At 41.5% G+C, this 16,914-nt stretch overlaps 1 protein-coding gene across 1 annotated transcript; it reads right to left on the bottom strand.

The window, feature by feature from the left end:
• Positions 1-2,112: 2,112 nt before the first annotated feature.
• Positions 2,113-16,140, bottom strand: slc27a1a (solute carrier family 27 member 1a). The gene is made up of 13 exons (XM_017701585.2): positions 15,718-16,140; positions 15,353-15,520; positions 14,379-14,773; positions 13,785-13,949; positions 9,709-9,778; positions 8,697-8,788; positions 8,449-8,558; positions 8,009-8,218; positions 7,602-7,728; positions 7,311-7,448; positions 4,247-4,411; positions 3,683-3,829; positions 2,113-3,590 (listed from the first exon to the last, which is right to left on the bottom strand). The coding sequence occupies exons 2-13, from the start codon at positions 15,517-15,519 to the stop codon at positions 3,433-3,435; spliced, it is 1,944 nt and encodes a 647-aa protein (XP_017557074.1). The 5' UTR covers position 15,520; positions 15,718-16,140; the 3' UTR covers positions 2,113-3,432.
• Between the last annotated feature and the right edge of the window lie 774 nt (positions 16,141-16,914).

Raw genomic sequence — 16,914 nt, 5'->3', positions numbered from 1 at the left:
TAATTCATCCCAAACGTGCTATATTGGGTTGAGGTCAGGTCTGGTGTGCAGGCCAGTCAAGTTCTTCCACACCAAACTTGCTCATCCATGTCTTTATGGACCTTGCTTTGTGCACTGGTGCGCAGTCATGTTGAAACAAGAAGGGGCCATCCCCAAACTGTTCCCACAAAGTTGGGAGCATGAAACTGTCCAAAATATCTTGGTTTGCTGAAGCATTAAGAATTCTTTTCACTGGAACTAAGGGGCCGAGCCCAACTGAAAAACAACCCCACGCCATAATCCCCCCTCCACCAAACTTTACACTTGGCACAACGCAGACAAATACCATTCTCCTGGCAACCGCCAAACCCAGACTTGTCCATCAGATTGCCAGAGGGAGAAGCATGATTTGTCACTCCAGAGAACACGTCTCCCCTGTTCTAGAGTCCAGTGGAGGTGCTTTACACCACTGCATTTGATGCTTTGCATTGCACTTGGTGATGTAAGGCTTTGATGCAGCTGCTTGGCCATGGAAACCCACTACATGAAACTCTTTATGCTGTTCTTGAGCTAATCTGAAGGACACTTGATGTTTGGAGGTCTGTAGCAATTGACTCTGCAAAAGTTGGTGACCTATGCGCACTATCACTCAGTATCGGCTGCCCCCACTCTGTCATTTTACATGGCCTACCACTTCGTGGCTGAGCTGCTGTCGTTCCCAATCGCTTCCACTTTGTTATAGTACCGCTGAGAGTTGACAGTGGAATATTTAGTAGCGAGGAAATTTCTGGACATGTGGCATTCACTGGAATTCACTGAGCTCCTTAGAGCGACCCATTCTTTCCCTAATGTTTGTAGAAGCAGTCTGCATGCCTAGGTGCTTTATTTTATACACCTTAGGCCATGAATGTTATTGGAACACCTGACTTTATTTGGATGGGTGAGTGAACACCTTTGGCAATAATAGTGTAGTTCAGCATGATTTTGTGACTAGTTGGTGCTTCACAGTCCGTAGTTTGACTTACTGTACGCTATAAAAAAATCTGATCAAACAGGTCTTTGATGATCTCTTATGATTGAAGTTAGTGGAATATTGTCATAATTTGTCTCTCTCACTAAATTATTCCTTCAAAAACTAAATAATTTGGAATTATACTAAAATAGTAGTAATACTGGTTTAGTGCAAAGTAGAACCCGACACGAAACACCTTTTGTGTGAAAGACAATGATTCTTCTAAAAATCAAGAACAAGAGTTTTAAACCCCAGTTTAGCACACAGTATGTTACGGCGTTAACGCATGAAATGAACAAAACATCACTGTTCAGCCAAAAATTTTAACGTTTATATTTATAAATATATCTTGGGTCAACCATCCAGAGCAACGGACTGTGCAAAAAAGAGGTGAGGAAGAGGGTGCAGGCAGGATGGAGTGGGTGGAGACGGATGTCAGGGCTGATGTGTGACAGAAGGATAGCAGCAAGAGTGAAGGGAAAGGTTTACAAGACAGTAGTGCGTCCTGCTATGATGTATGGTTTGGAGACTGTGGCTCTTTCTAAAAGACAGGAGGCTGAGCCGGAGGTGGCGGAGATGAAGATGCTGAGATTTTTGTTGGGAGTGACAAGGCTAGACAAGATTAGAAATGAGCAGATCAGACGGACAGTGAAGGTGGAGCAGTTTGGAGATAAAGCCAGAGAGGCCAGGTTGAGATGGTTTGGACATGTGTTGAGGAGGAATAGTGGATATATTGGGCAAAGAATGTTGGAGATGGAGCTGCCAGGTAGAAGGAAAGAGGTAGACTTCAGAGAAGGTTTATGGATGTAGTGAAGGTGAACATTGAGATGGTTGGTGTGAAAGTAGAGGAGGCAATGGATAGGGCAAGATGGAGGCAGATGATCCGCTGTGGCGACCCCTAAAGGGAGCAGCCGAAAGAAGAAGATATTTATAAATATATAGCTTCAGTTAGAATTCAGTAGTAAGAGTTATTTATAAAAAATGAATAACAGAAATCGCAAATAAACTCTGTAGCATTTGGCTACACAGATTTTAATTATATTTAATAGCTTACAGTAAGTCACACAGTGTCCTAAAGTGCATCTTTGAGAGAAGTTTTCAATTCACAGAAAACATCTGGGTCACTGCTGACTTAAGTGTTTATTAGCAATGTTAGGCTCAAAGCTCCAGTCCTACATGAAAGAACCAAAATCTGGTAATCAAACATGATAATCTCCTACTATTGGGGATCGTGGAAAATTGTTATAATTTGTCTCTCTTACCAAATTATTCCTTCAAAAACTGAATAATTCTGAATTATAGTAAAACAGTAGTAATGTACAGTGGTTTGATGCAATGTAGAACCTGACACTAAAGTTACAGAACTAAATACAGTTAAACACCTTCTGTTTGAGAGACTTTTGTTATAAAATCAAGAATGGAAAAAAAAGTTTCAAAAACATTTATTTTAGCTTGATCATTCACACGTTAAGAGGAGAAGCCAGTGTCAGCTTTCATACTGATCTAAATGATTACATTGGATTAAAATTTGAGTCCACAGTAAACTGTCCATTCTGTTACAAATCTTCTTGCAGGCCTTGAACTGGATATACCCATTATATCAAAGTGAACTCCTTAAAGTGGGAAGATTAGACTTAAGGCACTTGGTATTAGATGTGTATAGAAATATGATTACTTGGATTAAATTTATGTCCACTGTAAATTGTCCATTCTGTTACAATCCTTTTGCAGGCCTTGAACTGGATGTACCAATCATTTCAAACTGGACTATAAACTGGGGAGATGCGACTTAAGGCACCCTGTATTAGATGTGTATAGAAATATACACCTGAAACCACTTGAAGATAAAGTTTAAAAGCAGTCAGTGTTGAGAATTAATGATGAAGACATTAACATTAGTGTTTGGCAACACACACAGGGCAAAGTTTCAATAGGGTAAAATATAAAGTTGTCAGGTACTGCTTAAAAAAAAAAAAAAAAAAAAAAAGTGTGTGGTGTCCTGTTATTTACAGGACAATAGGGTAGGGAAATAGAGAATACTGGTATTTTTGTGAGTAATTCTCTTCATATACACAAACATCCAAACAATAAAGGAATACTTTTTATGTTCTGCAGAGTCAGGAATATTTTCTAGCAGGCACAGCTTGTCTTTGTGCATCTGTTAGCGTATTAGGCCTTTCTGAAAGAAATCCTGCACAACAAAGAGCTTTTCCTGGTAACAGAATTCCCATTCAGAGCACTCTTTAAATCTACTGTGCATTTTGTGCACAAGTACAGCACTCAGTAATATAGCGTATTAAAAACTTTCAAATGTAGTGCTATTCGTTTCAACAGTGCTAAACATTGGCTGCCTACATAATAACAGTACAAATCACAGCATGGTCTTTTGCATTTCTGTAACTGATCCCTGAAGTACCACACCTTACCTGCTCTTCATTTTCTCAAAGAGGTATTCTACCGTCCACTAAGGCATTATACACTTCCTCATTAACAAGCTCATAACGTCCTGCTCTAGAGTTAAGAATGTAGATCTGGTCAGTTGTGATACGGGGGTCGTATCCTTCCCTCTGTAACCTGGTCTTCTGTATTTTAAAAGTGCCTGTGAGGGAAGCATACAGATAAGTGACAGACAGATTTTCAATTACAGATCATCTGCACCTGGCTTATTGATGTTCAGAAGCCGTAACTCACCTGTTGTGTCTACATGTGGGGAGATGCGGAGAAAGACTGGCCGGGCATACGGAGGCAGGGCCTTCTGAATTTCTCTCAGAAAAGATTCACAATTAAAGCCTCCTGCTATGTCTGCAATGGCAGCCATCCCAGCTTTTCCTTCAACACCTGAAATTCAAAAACAATATGCCAAAATGTTGGCTCTACCTAATAGGCAACATAAGCAGCTGCGCAGGGCCCCTGAGCCACAAGGGGACCCTAACAATTTCTGGGTTATAATAGTACCATTATGTTGTCCAAGATGCTTGATTGAGAAGGGAAAAGCAACTTGAATTAATCATGTCCCAAAAAAAAAAAAAAAAAAAAAAAAAAAAGTGTGCGCATCTGGACCCAATAGACAGATGAGAAAAAGAGAAGATGAGGAGAAAAAGATTTAAAGATTTAAGTACGTTTTGGTGGTATTTTAAGTGGTGTTAACACATCACATACATCTAGCTCTTATAGGTTGCATGCAGAAAAGGAGAGTGAAAACAAAACACTTTCTCTAGCAAGTCTACTCAATTCTTAATAAAAACATTTGATCACCTGGCACTGCAACACCATATACAGCCACATCAGTCTGGCCCAGCATGCTGCTCAGTGTGCCTTCCACTTCAGTAGTGGAGACATTCTCTCCTTTCCAGCGGAAAGTGTCACCACTCCGGTCACGGAAGTACATGTAACCAAGCTCATCCATCACCAGAACATCCCCTGAAGGAGATCAATTGAGTATATTATGTGATAGAGGTCAAAAAAATAAAGGGAACACTCAAATAACACATCCTAGATCTGAATGAATTAAATACTCATTGAATACGTTGTTCTGTACAAAGTTGAATGTGCTGACAACAAAATCACACAAAAATCAATGGAAATCAAATTTATTAACCAATGGAGGCCTGAATTTGGAGTCACACACAAAATTTAAGTGGAAAAACGCACTACAGGCTGATCCACCTTTGATGTGATGTCCTTAAAACAAGTCAAAATGAGGCTCTGTATTGTGTGTGGCCTCCATACAATGCCTGGGCATGCTCCTGATGAGGTGGCGGATGGTTTCCTGAGGGATCTCCTCCCAGACCTGGACTAAAGCATCCACTAACCCCTGGACAGTCTGTGGTGCAACGTGGTGTTGGTGGATGGAGCGAGACATGATGTCCCAGATGTGCTCAATCGGATTCAGGTCTGGGGAATGTCAGTCCATAGCTTCAATGCCTTCATCTTGCAGGAATTGCTGACACACTCGAGCCACATGAGGTCTAGCATGGTCCTGCATTAGGAGGAACCCAGAGCCAACCGCACCAGCATATGGTCTCAAGGGGTCAGAGGATCTCATTTCGGTACCTAATGGCAGTCAGGCTACCTCTGGCGAGCACATGGAGGGCTGTGCGGCCCTGCAAAGAAATGCCACCCCACACCATTACTGACCCACTGCCAAACCTGTCATGCTGAAGGATGTTGCAGGCAGCAGGTCGCTCTCCACGGCATCTCCAGACTGTCACGTCTGTCACATGTGCTCAACATGAACCTGCTTTCATCTGTGAAGAGCACAGGGCGCCAGTGGCGAATTTGCCAATCCTGGTGTTCTGGTAAATGCTCTCCATGAATCCTAATGGAGTCGGTTTCTAACCGTTTGTGCAGACACATGCACATTTGTGCCTGCTGGAGGTCATTTTGCTGGGCTCTGGCAGTGCTTCTCCTGTTCCTCCTTGCACAAAGGCGGAGGTAGCGGTCCTGCTGCCCTCCTACGGCCTCCTCCACATCTCCTGGTGTACTGGCCTGTCTCCTGGTAGCGCCTCAAGCCTCTGGACACTACGCTGACAGACACAGCAAACCTTCTTGCCACATCTCGCATTGACGTGCCATCCTGGATGAGCTGCACTACCTGAGCAACTTGAGTAGAGTCCGTCTCATGCTACCACGAGTCTGAAAGCACCACCAACATTCAAAAGTGACCAAAACATCAGCCAGAAAGCAAAGGTACTGAGAAGTGGTCTGTGGTCCCCACCTGCAGAACCACTCCTTTATTGAGTGTGTCTTGCTAATCGCCAATAATTTCCACCTGTTTATTCCATTTGCACAACAGCTGTGAACTTGATTGTCAATCAGTGTTGCTTCCTAAGTGGACAGTTTGATTTCACAGAAGTTTGATTTACTTGGAGTTATATTGTGTTTAAGCGTTCCCTTTATTTTTTTGAGCAGTGTAGATTAACATCTTAATGACATCTCACTTGGTCTGTTTTTAAGCTTTTCACATAATTAGGCTCTCTCTTGTTTCCAGGGTCAACATTTCTGGTTTGGGAATTTATGTGTAAAATCATTTCCGGTTTTGAGTTTTCATTCATTTCCATCTGATGATGAGCTCAGAAACAAATGGTTAATCGCAGTAAAAAGGAGCGAGGAGCCAACATTCAAAGTAATTCGAAACAGCACAAATGTGTGCAGCGCTCATTTCAACCTGTCGGACCTCTAAAAGGAAAAACATGGGTGAAAAGGGGCTGCAGCACCATGTAGCTTCAGCTGGAGTTAACAAGCAAGGGAGTCTGTGTATAGCAGAGAGAGGGCTGTTTCTGAGACTCTACTAATGAGGAAGAGGGGGTGGTGGAGGATAGAGGAGGAAGAACAAGTTAAGCTATATATATATATAAAACTTATATAAGAGCCATTACTTACATCGCATGTGAAATGCTGTTATTAAAATATACCCCTAAAATAAAAAAAAAAACCACCACTTCCATTTCAATAATACACGTTTATTTATTTTCATTTAGCTTTGTACTACATTTGAATAGTCATGTGTTGGGTTTTTTGTTATGGACCCAAAATCATGGCTAATGTACGAGACCCTCGAGACTGGCATCAAAGAACTTCGGTGACCCAGGTGGTTACTGTAAAGATGTGTGGCTATATGTGGTATTTAAAAACCTAATATGAATTAGTTTATAAAATAGTAAATCTAATTGCATAAATTAAAACGGGTTCATGAACTGCAATGTTGGAACAATGAACTGGTTAAACTCCTTTGAAGTCTTTGGATCCTCGCTTTTCTTTAAGGACCGACAACACAGAGCCCTTACACGGATCTCCCTGTCTACAGCATTGGACACTGAGAAGTACATAATTTAACACAATAATTCATGTTAGACACCATTTATTTACATCTTAAACAGACACATATTTAAAGATCTCCAAGTGCTGAAACTACCTAACATCACTCATCCTGTCCGTCACATTAAGTAAGGTAGTTAGCACTGGGATCCAGCTAAAGATTTACCTTCATAATCAAAAATAAACTGCTCAAAAAATTATTTATATACCTTATTGAGTTTTGCATGTTTGGTGCTTGATAGCTCTTCCACAATTCTGACCACATCATCCTGCCTAAAGCACGGGAGTTCAGCCAAAGATGATGAATAATGAAATGCAGCCATATTCGTAGCGGAGTGGCGTGGAAACCGGAAATAAGTTTACACATAACCTCCCTCTGAACTTGACCCCTACTCTGTGCGTGAAAAAGGCCTATGGAATGACCCAGTGGGCAGAGTCTTCCAACGGATGATACAAATGGGAATAGCTTTAAAGATATTAAAAAAAAAAACCTGTGACTTACCTGACAGGTAGGCAGAGTCATTTTTCTTAAAAACATTATGAGCAATCTTCTTCCTGGTGGCATCCTGACTAGCATACCCATCAAAGCGACGCAGTGGGTCTTGCTGGTTGATTTTACCGACCAGGAGCCCTGGCTCCCCTGAGATCAGAAGGGTAAATTATGCAAAACATGGCCATCATCTTATTTTTTAATAACATGCATTAGAAATCAAATGGCAAAAAGAAAACAGCTGTACACTATGCTAATAATGAAAGTGATCATGAAGAATTCTTTTCAGGATATTGATCTCACCTGGTCGGCATGGAACACAAAGTCCTTCTTTGTTTCGCACCAGCTCCATAGTATCCTCATCTACTTTCACCAGCCGGATGGGGTAGACATTCGGCAGAATCCGGCTGTTAAAGCCACAGGCTCCCACCTGGAGAAAGGAACAGAGAACTACCAATAAACTCTCCAAAGCTACAACAAAGGCTGGATTACCCAGCACTGGGGATTTCCCAGCAAAACTCTAAGTCTAGAATTACATTTGTATCCCCAACAACAGCTCTAAAAGAAGTAACTTGGATTTTATTAAATTGCCCTGGAGATCTGACACTGAACCCTGAACCCCCCAGGCTACGATTTAAGCTTAACCTAACCAAAAAACAATCTTCAAAACAAGCAGCTTTGATTAGAGACTCATCTGCTAGGACCCTGACCTTTCCATCCATATTGGCGATGCTACAGTTACACTCTGTGGCTCCATAGAACTCGCCAATCTGTTTGATCCCAAAGCGTTCCATAAAAGCCTCCCATACGCTGGGACGAAGTCCATTCCCCACGGCCAGTCGCACACGGTGTCCCCGCTCTGATGGACGCACCGGCTGGGAGAGCAGGTAGCGGCAGATCTCCCCTATGTACTGCACTACCTGGAGAGGCACAACAACCATTAGATCCCAAGGACACCAAACTGTAATGAAGCCAACTCAGCTGATCAGCTCATCGTCAAAGCATTCTTGAGCTGAATCATGTGTCAGAGCAAGGAAAATCACTAAATTGTCCTGTGTAACTCTCCAGAACTGATGTCTGACACCCTTGATTTGGAGAGTAATCTCTCTCAGTTACAACATGGTTACAAAAGAAGTGATCAGTCACTTACAGTGCAGTTGTGTCTGATGCAGTCCTCCCAGAACCGACTAGCTGAAAACTTTTTCTTCACCACTACAGTCAGCCCATGGATTACACACTGACCAACACCCATTATGTTACCTGGAAAAATTGAGAAAATACAGAAAATTATGTTTGGCATGTCAGGTACAAATCTTAAATTTAACTGGACCAATAACACTAAGACTATCAGAAAAAAATTACATTAAAAGAAACTGAACAAGATCAGTTTGCCCATACCTGCTGAATGGTAGAGTGGCAAGCAGTCATAGATGACATCATCTGGCCTCATGCGAAAAGAATAATATCCAAAAGCTGCAATTCTATAATACCTGAAACATGAATTTCTTCTGTGAGATAATTCAAAAGTTCTGGGATTTATGATTTTAGACATAGACACGTAATGTACCACATAAAAGTCAGAGACCACCTTTAATGTACTCTATTTTCAGTCAAAATGACCTTTAAGCACAAGTTACTCATTGTTCAGGAGATATTCTTGAGGTGACTAGGAGTAAAATAGTCCAGTTGCAAAAGGAATAGTCAAAGGAAAATAAGTAGAAAAAAAAAAGGGGGTTTCCAAAACCTGAGTTACAAAAATGTTCAAAAGATAGAGAAATGAGCCTCCTAACAACTGTGCAAGACTTTGTAGACCACCAAAACTGTCACCATCAGATAAACAGTATTTTCATCCTGACAGAAATCAAACTCCACTTTTGCTTCAGATCTGAAAAAATCCAAAGGTGTTTCTTTCTATCTTTCCACTGTGAAAAGACAACACTGTGGATCTACAAGGATGTGTAGCTGTCAAGAAGCTCCTACTGAGAAAAGGAAACGGATAAAAAGAAGAAAATTTCCAAATCAAACAAAGAAACTGTTGGTGTTCTTAGGACAATAGACTGACCACCCCAGAGTGAGTCCAGAGCTCAACATCACTGACCATGTTTGGGATTACTTGCATCCAACCAACTTCCATTGCAACCAACTTCTAAGACTGACCTCTGGAGGTGTGGAAAAATATCCCTGCACATGTCTTTAAAAGGCAACCGAGTGAATACAAATACTGAAATTAATTATATTGAGCATTAAAGACCTTTGTGTTATTTACTGTGAAATATACGCTTTCTGCTCCTCTGCTCCAAACACTGGAAGAAGAATATATTGTATTTAATGGTTGTTTTGACTGGAAATTGAATAAATGAATACTGAATTTTCTTTCAGATTTACAGGTGCAACCTGCAGCAGAACTTACCGGCTGTGCACCACAATAGCAGCTTTGGGGAGTCCAGTTGTGCCAGATGTGTAGATATAGAACAAACGGTCTGTAAACACAAAAGAGTATTAGACAGCACCCTACCACTTTTCTCTTGCACTGGCATGCATACAAAAACAGAACTTCATCACACAGGGTTTTTTTTCCTATCATTTGTATAATGTATAAAAGAATTTTTCCCATGTAGAACAAAAGGTCCTCCTGACAAGATTTCCCATAGAGACACAATAGCGAGTAATTTCTCAGATAATCTGCATGAATCATAAATCATTTCAGCCAGCCTTTGTTTAAACACGGTTTTCACTCATTTTGAATTATATTTTTAATCACTTTTACACAATAAAGGCTAGTTTAGCCTGACATCACACTAGGCAAGTCTTTGTAAAATTTCTCATGTTTAATCTGCATCAATAATTAATTTCAATCAGCTTTTGTTAGTACTTATTCACTAATCTGAACTTCAATTGTATTCCTGCCTCTTCAGCACAGACCATGAGTAATCAGACATGTGACTGTCAAGTTGTGTGGTCTCCAGCATATTGGATGAAAAATTAAACAATGACGGATCAAATTACTTCAGATATGCAGCAAGAAACTTGACCATTTGGCTACAGAACAGACATGTAAAAAGCTCAAAAACTACTCTGATCTTGTCTACTACTCTCACTCTCAGTGTTGTGCATACAGTACATAGACAGTATGGTAAAATGTACATGGAGCAGTAAAAACGACTGTTACAACAAATCGGCATCACCGCAAGGAGCACTTTAAGAAATTATGTATTTATTAGTTTATGTTTGCCTATTTTGAAAATAAAATATACAAGGTTGCAGGGAATCCTGACAGTTTTTCTAGACTGAAGCTCTCCACAAAGGGGCGCCATTTGTGGTTGAACGGATTACATTATCTCCCATAATCAATTTTTTTATCTTTTTAACAACAAATATGTTGTTTAAGAATATATTCCTAACACCTCATAATACTAGTACTTTGGCCTTTGTGTCTCAGTGATGCCTGTGGCACATTGAGAAGGATGCACTCACAACCAGATAAGAGGATGAGCCTGTTTTGTCCATCTATCAGCAGCTTTTTTAGCAGACATGCTGGAACCACTTAGGGTCATGGAATGAGCAAAGTGAATCAGAAGTCACATACTTTACATGTAAAAAGCATTCAAACTTAATATTTAACATGCGTATGCTATGACTTAACATTTTGCAAAGAAGGTAGACCTTATTCAAATTAACTGATCTTAACTACATTTATGTTAGGATTCAGGATTACACAAGAAATAGTAGTTGTAGTACCTGTATTAGTAATTTTGACAAATTAGTAAGTTGAAGTAAAGGAGTTATTAAGTACTATTATTCAGTTAAATGTCTAAAAGAACTTGGAGTTTGGGTTTTTCCATCTTCATTTAACTGGGTGAAAGGTGACCATTCGAGAACCTTTAGCTTGACAGAGAGACTCTTGCTGACGTCATTAAGAGGAACACTGTTTGCTGACTGTGGCATGCGCCTGCCCACCGGGCCCCGGCGATGATGGCCGAGAGAGTCGGCAGGAAGGCAGGGCCCGAACACTTAACACTCAGAGCCACAAATGTGGAGGGGGCGGAGCGCAAAGCCCAAGCTCTCCTGATGTGCGGGAGTGACGGTGGGAGGAAGAGGACGACGCTGCTGCCGGCTACAAGAGGCACCAGAGGATGGAGCGAGCCCTGAGCTCCGCCGCCCGGGCCCCGCCCCCTGTTACACAGGTTGAGCATGCCAGCTGGGGGTGGTAACAGGGAGGCGGAGTGGCGAGCTCTTGTTCCCTCTCAGCTCTGGTGCTGCCCTTAATGAGAGCCGGCTGATTCTGGTCTAGCGGGCAGCGTGAGCGCCTTTAAAAAGAGCTGAGAGGGACGAGCAGCAGCAGTTTGAAGATTTGAAAAGCTCAAGGAAGAGAGTGAAACGTCTAGCCAGCTTGAGCCCCTGAAAAGTGGCCAGCATAGCTTAGTGTTGCTTGGTTTTGTTTGTTGTTTATTTTGTGGGAAAATAAAGAAACATGGCTGCTGCAACCTTAAATCCTGCCTCCAGCGTTCTCCTTGAGCCCAGGGTAGCACATGCTGTGCTACACTGACTTCAATATAATCAATGACAGTGTTCATTTTGCTTCCAAGCCTAAGGCTGCACAGTAGCAGTTTTCATTCGTAACAATGAATTAACTATTGTTTATGTAGATTGTCTTTTATGTATAATTTGCCTGAAGGTATAACGGCTTTAACCAAGTCTGTGATAGATGGGGAAGATATCTGTGGGTGCTCTCACCCCTCACCACTTTCTCTATGTCTCTCTCTGACCAGGGGTCTTTAATTAAAACTGAAGTAGCCTAGTAGGTATATCAACATCTTATACAACAACAACTGAATATCAAATCAAATAAAGTACAATTCGGTGATATTTCAACAAATTTGTTAGTTTTCTCTTTTTAGAGTGCCAAAATAAGAATTTTTAGAATGTCAAATAACCTCCCTCTGACTCTCTCTCTTCTCCGTCTGCTGTTTCTTGCCTCGGCCCTCCCCTGTGTGTGCGCATTACTCATTCGAGTCTCAGTGCTCATCGTAATGCACAGATCTGATTGGCTGAGTAGCATCACATGTGATACTTACAATGCATGCGCTTGGTCTGTGCGTTTCCTGGGTCACTAAAGTTACCAAAAATGCTAGAAAAGTTACGCCAATTAAAACAGGACCACCATGTCAAAATTAAACAATTCTCCATAGTTTATCGGTTATAGGTCCAGGTCCACAGACCACAGTCTATTGTGCGGCCTATTAGTGACCTCTGTCTTAGACTCTTTAGTTTTAGTCTTTAAACCTTTGCCCTAGTTAACCCTTCATGTGAAGGCATGCGTGTCTGTGTGAAAGTAACTGAGATTATTTTTATCCATATTTTAAAATTAGATGGCCTTTTTCATGCCCCTGTAATCCTGAAAAACAGGATCTTCTAAATTCAACGGGCAGTCTAGGGTATATTGCATCACAGAAATTATGAATGGGTGTTCTTAATACATTTCTAAACTTCAATCTTAGTTATGCTGTGGTAAATTACCCAACAGGGTCAAATAGCTTTGATGTTTCAAAAGAGCAGTGGCTCACATCACTAACACATTGTGTCCTTCAGCCTTACAGTTAACACATATGTGCATGTAGTTTTGCTGTAAGTAGCTATTAGCTTTTCATTACTTTTATTTTGCAAAATAGTGACCAGCGCTTTAATATTATTTTTTTATGATTGATATGATGCAGATGTAAATACCCTCGAACTAAAGTTAACAATTTCCTAGTTATGACCTGAATCCCTAATGTCTCCCTGCTTCCTACATGAGGTATTAAATGTTGCATTCTACACTCAAATAATGCACTGAATGTTCAGTAGGGAATTTTTGCACATGTGACTGAATCCCAAATGGTTCTTGTGTTGGACATATACACTTTTTAGGTGACAAAGACATCACTAAGACCTGCACAGTGGGCCTACATAGTGTACTGTGCAGGGAGTAGGGAACTATGAGATTCATCCATCGTTTCATTTCAGATGAACAACAAAAATGATTTCCATTCACAATTTTATACCAAAACAGGTTAAACTATTTCCAGAAAAATAAACTTTAGACATGTTTGCTTTATAAAATAATATTCCACTGAAAATAATCATTTTTCTGAATAGAGTTTAAGCCCAGTCTTTGACTGAAGAAAGTTTTCAGTGGAATAAGTGCTTCCAATCATTCAGTTTCCCTACAACTTTTACACTGAATCTGGGTAAAAGTCCTCCCTTTGGTTAGAGAAGTAGTTGACTTTTCCCTTCACTTGCACTTTGTATTTGAGGTCAATAATGCAAAGTACTGGGAAAATAAAGCTACAGGGATTGCAGCAGAGGACTTCAACTTGATTATCAGTCAAGTCTTTTAATGCTCATGGAGGTTTCGACACAGAGATGCTGCTGAAATTATATTGCTAAAGAGACCTTTGCGAACACTTGGATCAGCACTTCAGAAACAGTGGAAGGGTCACTACTCACCATTAAAGCCCTTGGACTGGGTATAAGGAGGAGGATGACGTGGGGAGGAAGCCAATATGGAGTCCAAGGGTTTAGCATTGAGGGCATCTACCTGATCAGGTGTCAGGTCACCAGTGTAGAACAATATCGCAGATGGAGCAAGAGAGGAGCTCACTTCAGACACAGCTGTTGAAAGACAGGCACAATAAAGAAAAAACTTATTGAAAACTGCATTTTAAGGAGCTGAATCTGAAACCTTAAACACATAGAAATGGCTGCGAAGAGGATGAGGTAAGTTTTCATGTAGAGACTGTACTTTTTGTTTTTCACCCATGAAAGCTGTGCCTGGTCCAATTGGAGATTATAAGGATTACAAAAATCCCTTTTGTTATGGATTATGTGCAAGCACTGCAAGGTCCAGTTCCACCAGGTAAATAATTTGGACATGAAAACAGAGAAGGCTATGTGTAGCAATGAAACAGAGGTGTTAAAACCTTTGTTTAGTTTTTAAAGATCACTTTAGCCTTTGTAATTGATTGGCGCTGTGCCGTGACCCTTAACTCCAGGGAAATGGGCAAGGGGAAAACAGATAAACGTGCAGTAAAAAGTCTTTACCATCAGCCAGCTCAACTGCAAAAACAAGCCCCCGGGCGCCTGAGACTCCCAAACAGTGCAGGAGCGAGTCACGCCTAAGGTTGAAGTTAATCAGCGCAGCCTCCACGCCGACTTTGGCAAGGCCCAGCCAGAGAGCCACCTGCAGTGGCCTGCTCTCCATGAACAGAGCAACGACATCCCCTGAGGTCCAGCCCTGGCTCAGAGCCCAGTGTGCTACAGCATTGCACAGCTGGTCCAACTGGGAGAAGGTCCATGTTTCCCCGGTTGCCTCATACACAAGTGCAGGCTTATTTGGGTGGTGTTTCACAGTCTGGGCAAAGATGGAGGGTACTGTACTGCCATTACGCATGTAGCGCCAGATCCACAGCTTCACCCTCAAAAGCACATATAGACCACTGATGCACCAAAAAGAAGAGAATAAATTATTAGTGCCCATTTTTAGAACGATCGCATAGCTTTGACTAAGGTTTTCACTGGCTAACTTGGTGATATTAGTTGTTATCAAGACAAATTGCATCATTAAATCTTTTTCTGAGCTTATTAGAGATATCAGTACTTCTAGACAACTGCACTGACCAACTGCATCTTTACAAAGACAGCATTACTGGTCCTGTTTGACTGGGAGCACAGTAAGGGATATTTTGACTAGAAATCTTGTTTCAAGTGTTCCAGCGTATCTGATTAAGCCTCAGAAACATCAAACACTATATATACTAAGTATGGTGATGTACCCCATCCCTACTGGCTAATGAGCATGAGAATTTTCTAGCATAAAGTTTTAGTCTCCATTCACCTTTTGCATTTGTATAATATGTATATTTAACACATTGTTATAAACAAAGGGTAAACCAGCCTGTCTTGCTCTACTGGCTGCAAATTATACTTATATTACACTGGCAAACAACATTCAGCAAAATCTGAAGAGTCAGAAAATTCCAGCTCAACCGATGAAAGTCTCCAGTTTTTCTACTCACTTGAGATCCCTCTTGGCAGTGCGAACTGCAACGTAAAAGTACCTCCAGCCTCCGGTTCCCAGGTAGACCCCTAGTCCGGCCGCCAGGCTCCAGGGCCACGAAGCCCCGAAGAGCCGCAGCAGGCCCAGAGAGCCAAAGGACAGAGAGGCAGTAGCCGCATAGTGCATCCTACAGCGAACACAGCTGATTTAGAAAAGGCAGGAGAGCAAAACACTATACGGATTTTTACTTAAAAACCAATTTGGTACAGCGTGAAAGCTACTAGTTGTCAACAGCGTCACCCCACAAGCATTAAAGCAGTATTTTGTTGTTAAAGGGTGGAAAGCGGCGGTGTAAACAAACCCATGGGGGCTAACGTTACTCACCTAGGCTGCAGTGAGGGAAGAAAATGTCCAACTGTGGAAAGGTCAGGCTGCTGTACACATCAGTGGCTCAGCCTGCTCTGTCCTTACTGACTGACCAGGACCGACTGGCCGTCAACATGAGACTACCTTGCGATAATGTGACTGTGTGGCTGAAGTTAGCCACAACTGCTAACTCTGTTCCCAAACTGTTGTTGACGTGCGGCAGCGCTGAGTCAGGGATTCCGAAAACAACGAAGACGGATTCACCTGTTTCATACAAGTATGACGAGCCGCTCTGGACGCACGACAGAGATTTAATCACTTTTCCCCTTAACGCGTTAGAGAAAAGTAAGAGCAACATGCATGCTGCATGGGTCGAGTGAGGAGAAGCCTGTGAATCCAGTGTTGAGCAGGAAAAGCTTCAACATGGCCGGAGAGGGGGGCTCGCTGCTCTACACAATAAAAGTAGCCTCCAGATTGAGTCCTCTCTTTTTACATAATAGCCCGCGGGCATGTTAAAGGGCACATATTCTGCACTGTATTTCGTGATTTTTTTTTGCCCCAGAGGTCCGAATTATAACACTTGTCTGGTTTTTGTACTAAAATTTGTCCAAATTCATGCACACAATTATTTTCCATCTTCCTTTTGTCCCTTAGAACTAAACAGGCTGTTTACTTATTGGCCCTGGAACTTACTAAAGGCCCATATTTTGAACATTTTCTGCGTATTTTTTCCCAGACTTTGCTTTTATGTACCAAAACTAATTCAGTCTTACATAGCCCTTGTCCATTATCACCTGGAATTAAACAAGCTGTTTTTATTACTGTGCCTTTAAGACTGAAATATGCAAAATATCTCTGTTCTGATTGGCTGCTTCATATTTCGTCTCATTCAAAAAGCAAACTTCAGCAACCATGAGTGGGGTTAAACTGCTGTAAACTGAATAGGTAGATGTAAATGGGTGCACTCCACTTGAGTTGAGTGGATGCTGGACGTGTGTGGACTGTATAGGCTTGTTTACATATTACATAGAACTTTTTTGTGTAAAATCGAAGCCATCGAGACCGTTCTCATACTTGATTCCCCAATGGTGGAACAAGCTACCTTCCACCGTCAGAGCAGGGGCGTCCCTCGCTATTTTTAAGAAACTCCTGAAGACAGAGCTCTTCAGGGAGCACTTGCTCTAATTGCCTCTTGCAAATCTTACCACTACCAAC

Source organism: Pygocentrus nattereri, chromosome 1, assembly GCF_015220715.1.
Source record: "Pygocentrus nattereri isolate fPygNat1 chromosome 1, fPygNat1.pri, whole genome shotgun sequence".
NCBI lineage: Eukaryota > Metazoa > Chordata > Actinopteri > Characiformes > Serrasalmidae > Pygocentrus > Pygocentrus nattereri.
The sequence above is the reverse complement of the archived record's forward strand: the minus strand, read 5'-3'. Positions and strand labels throughout refer to the sequence as shown.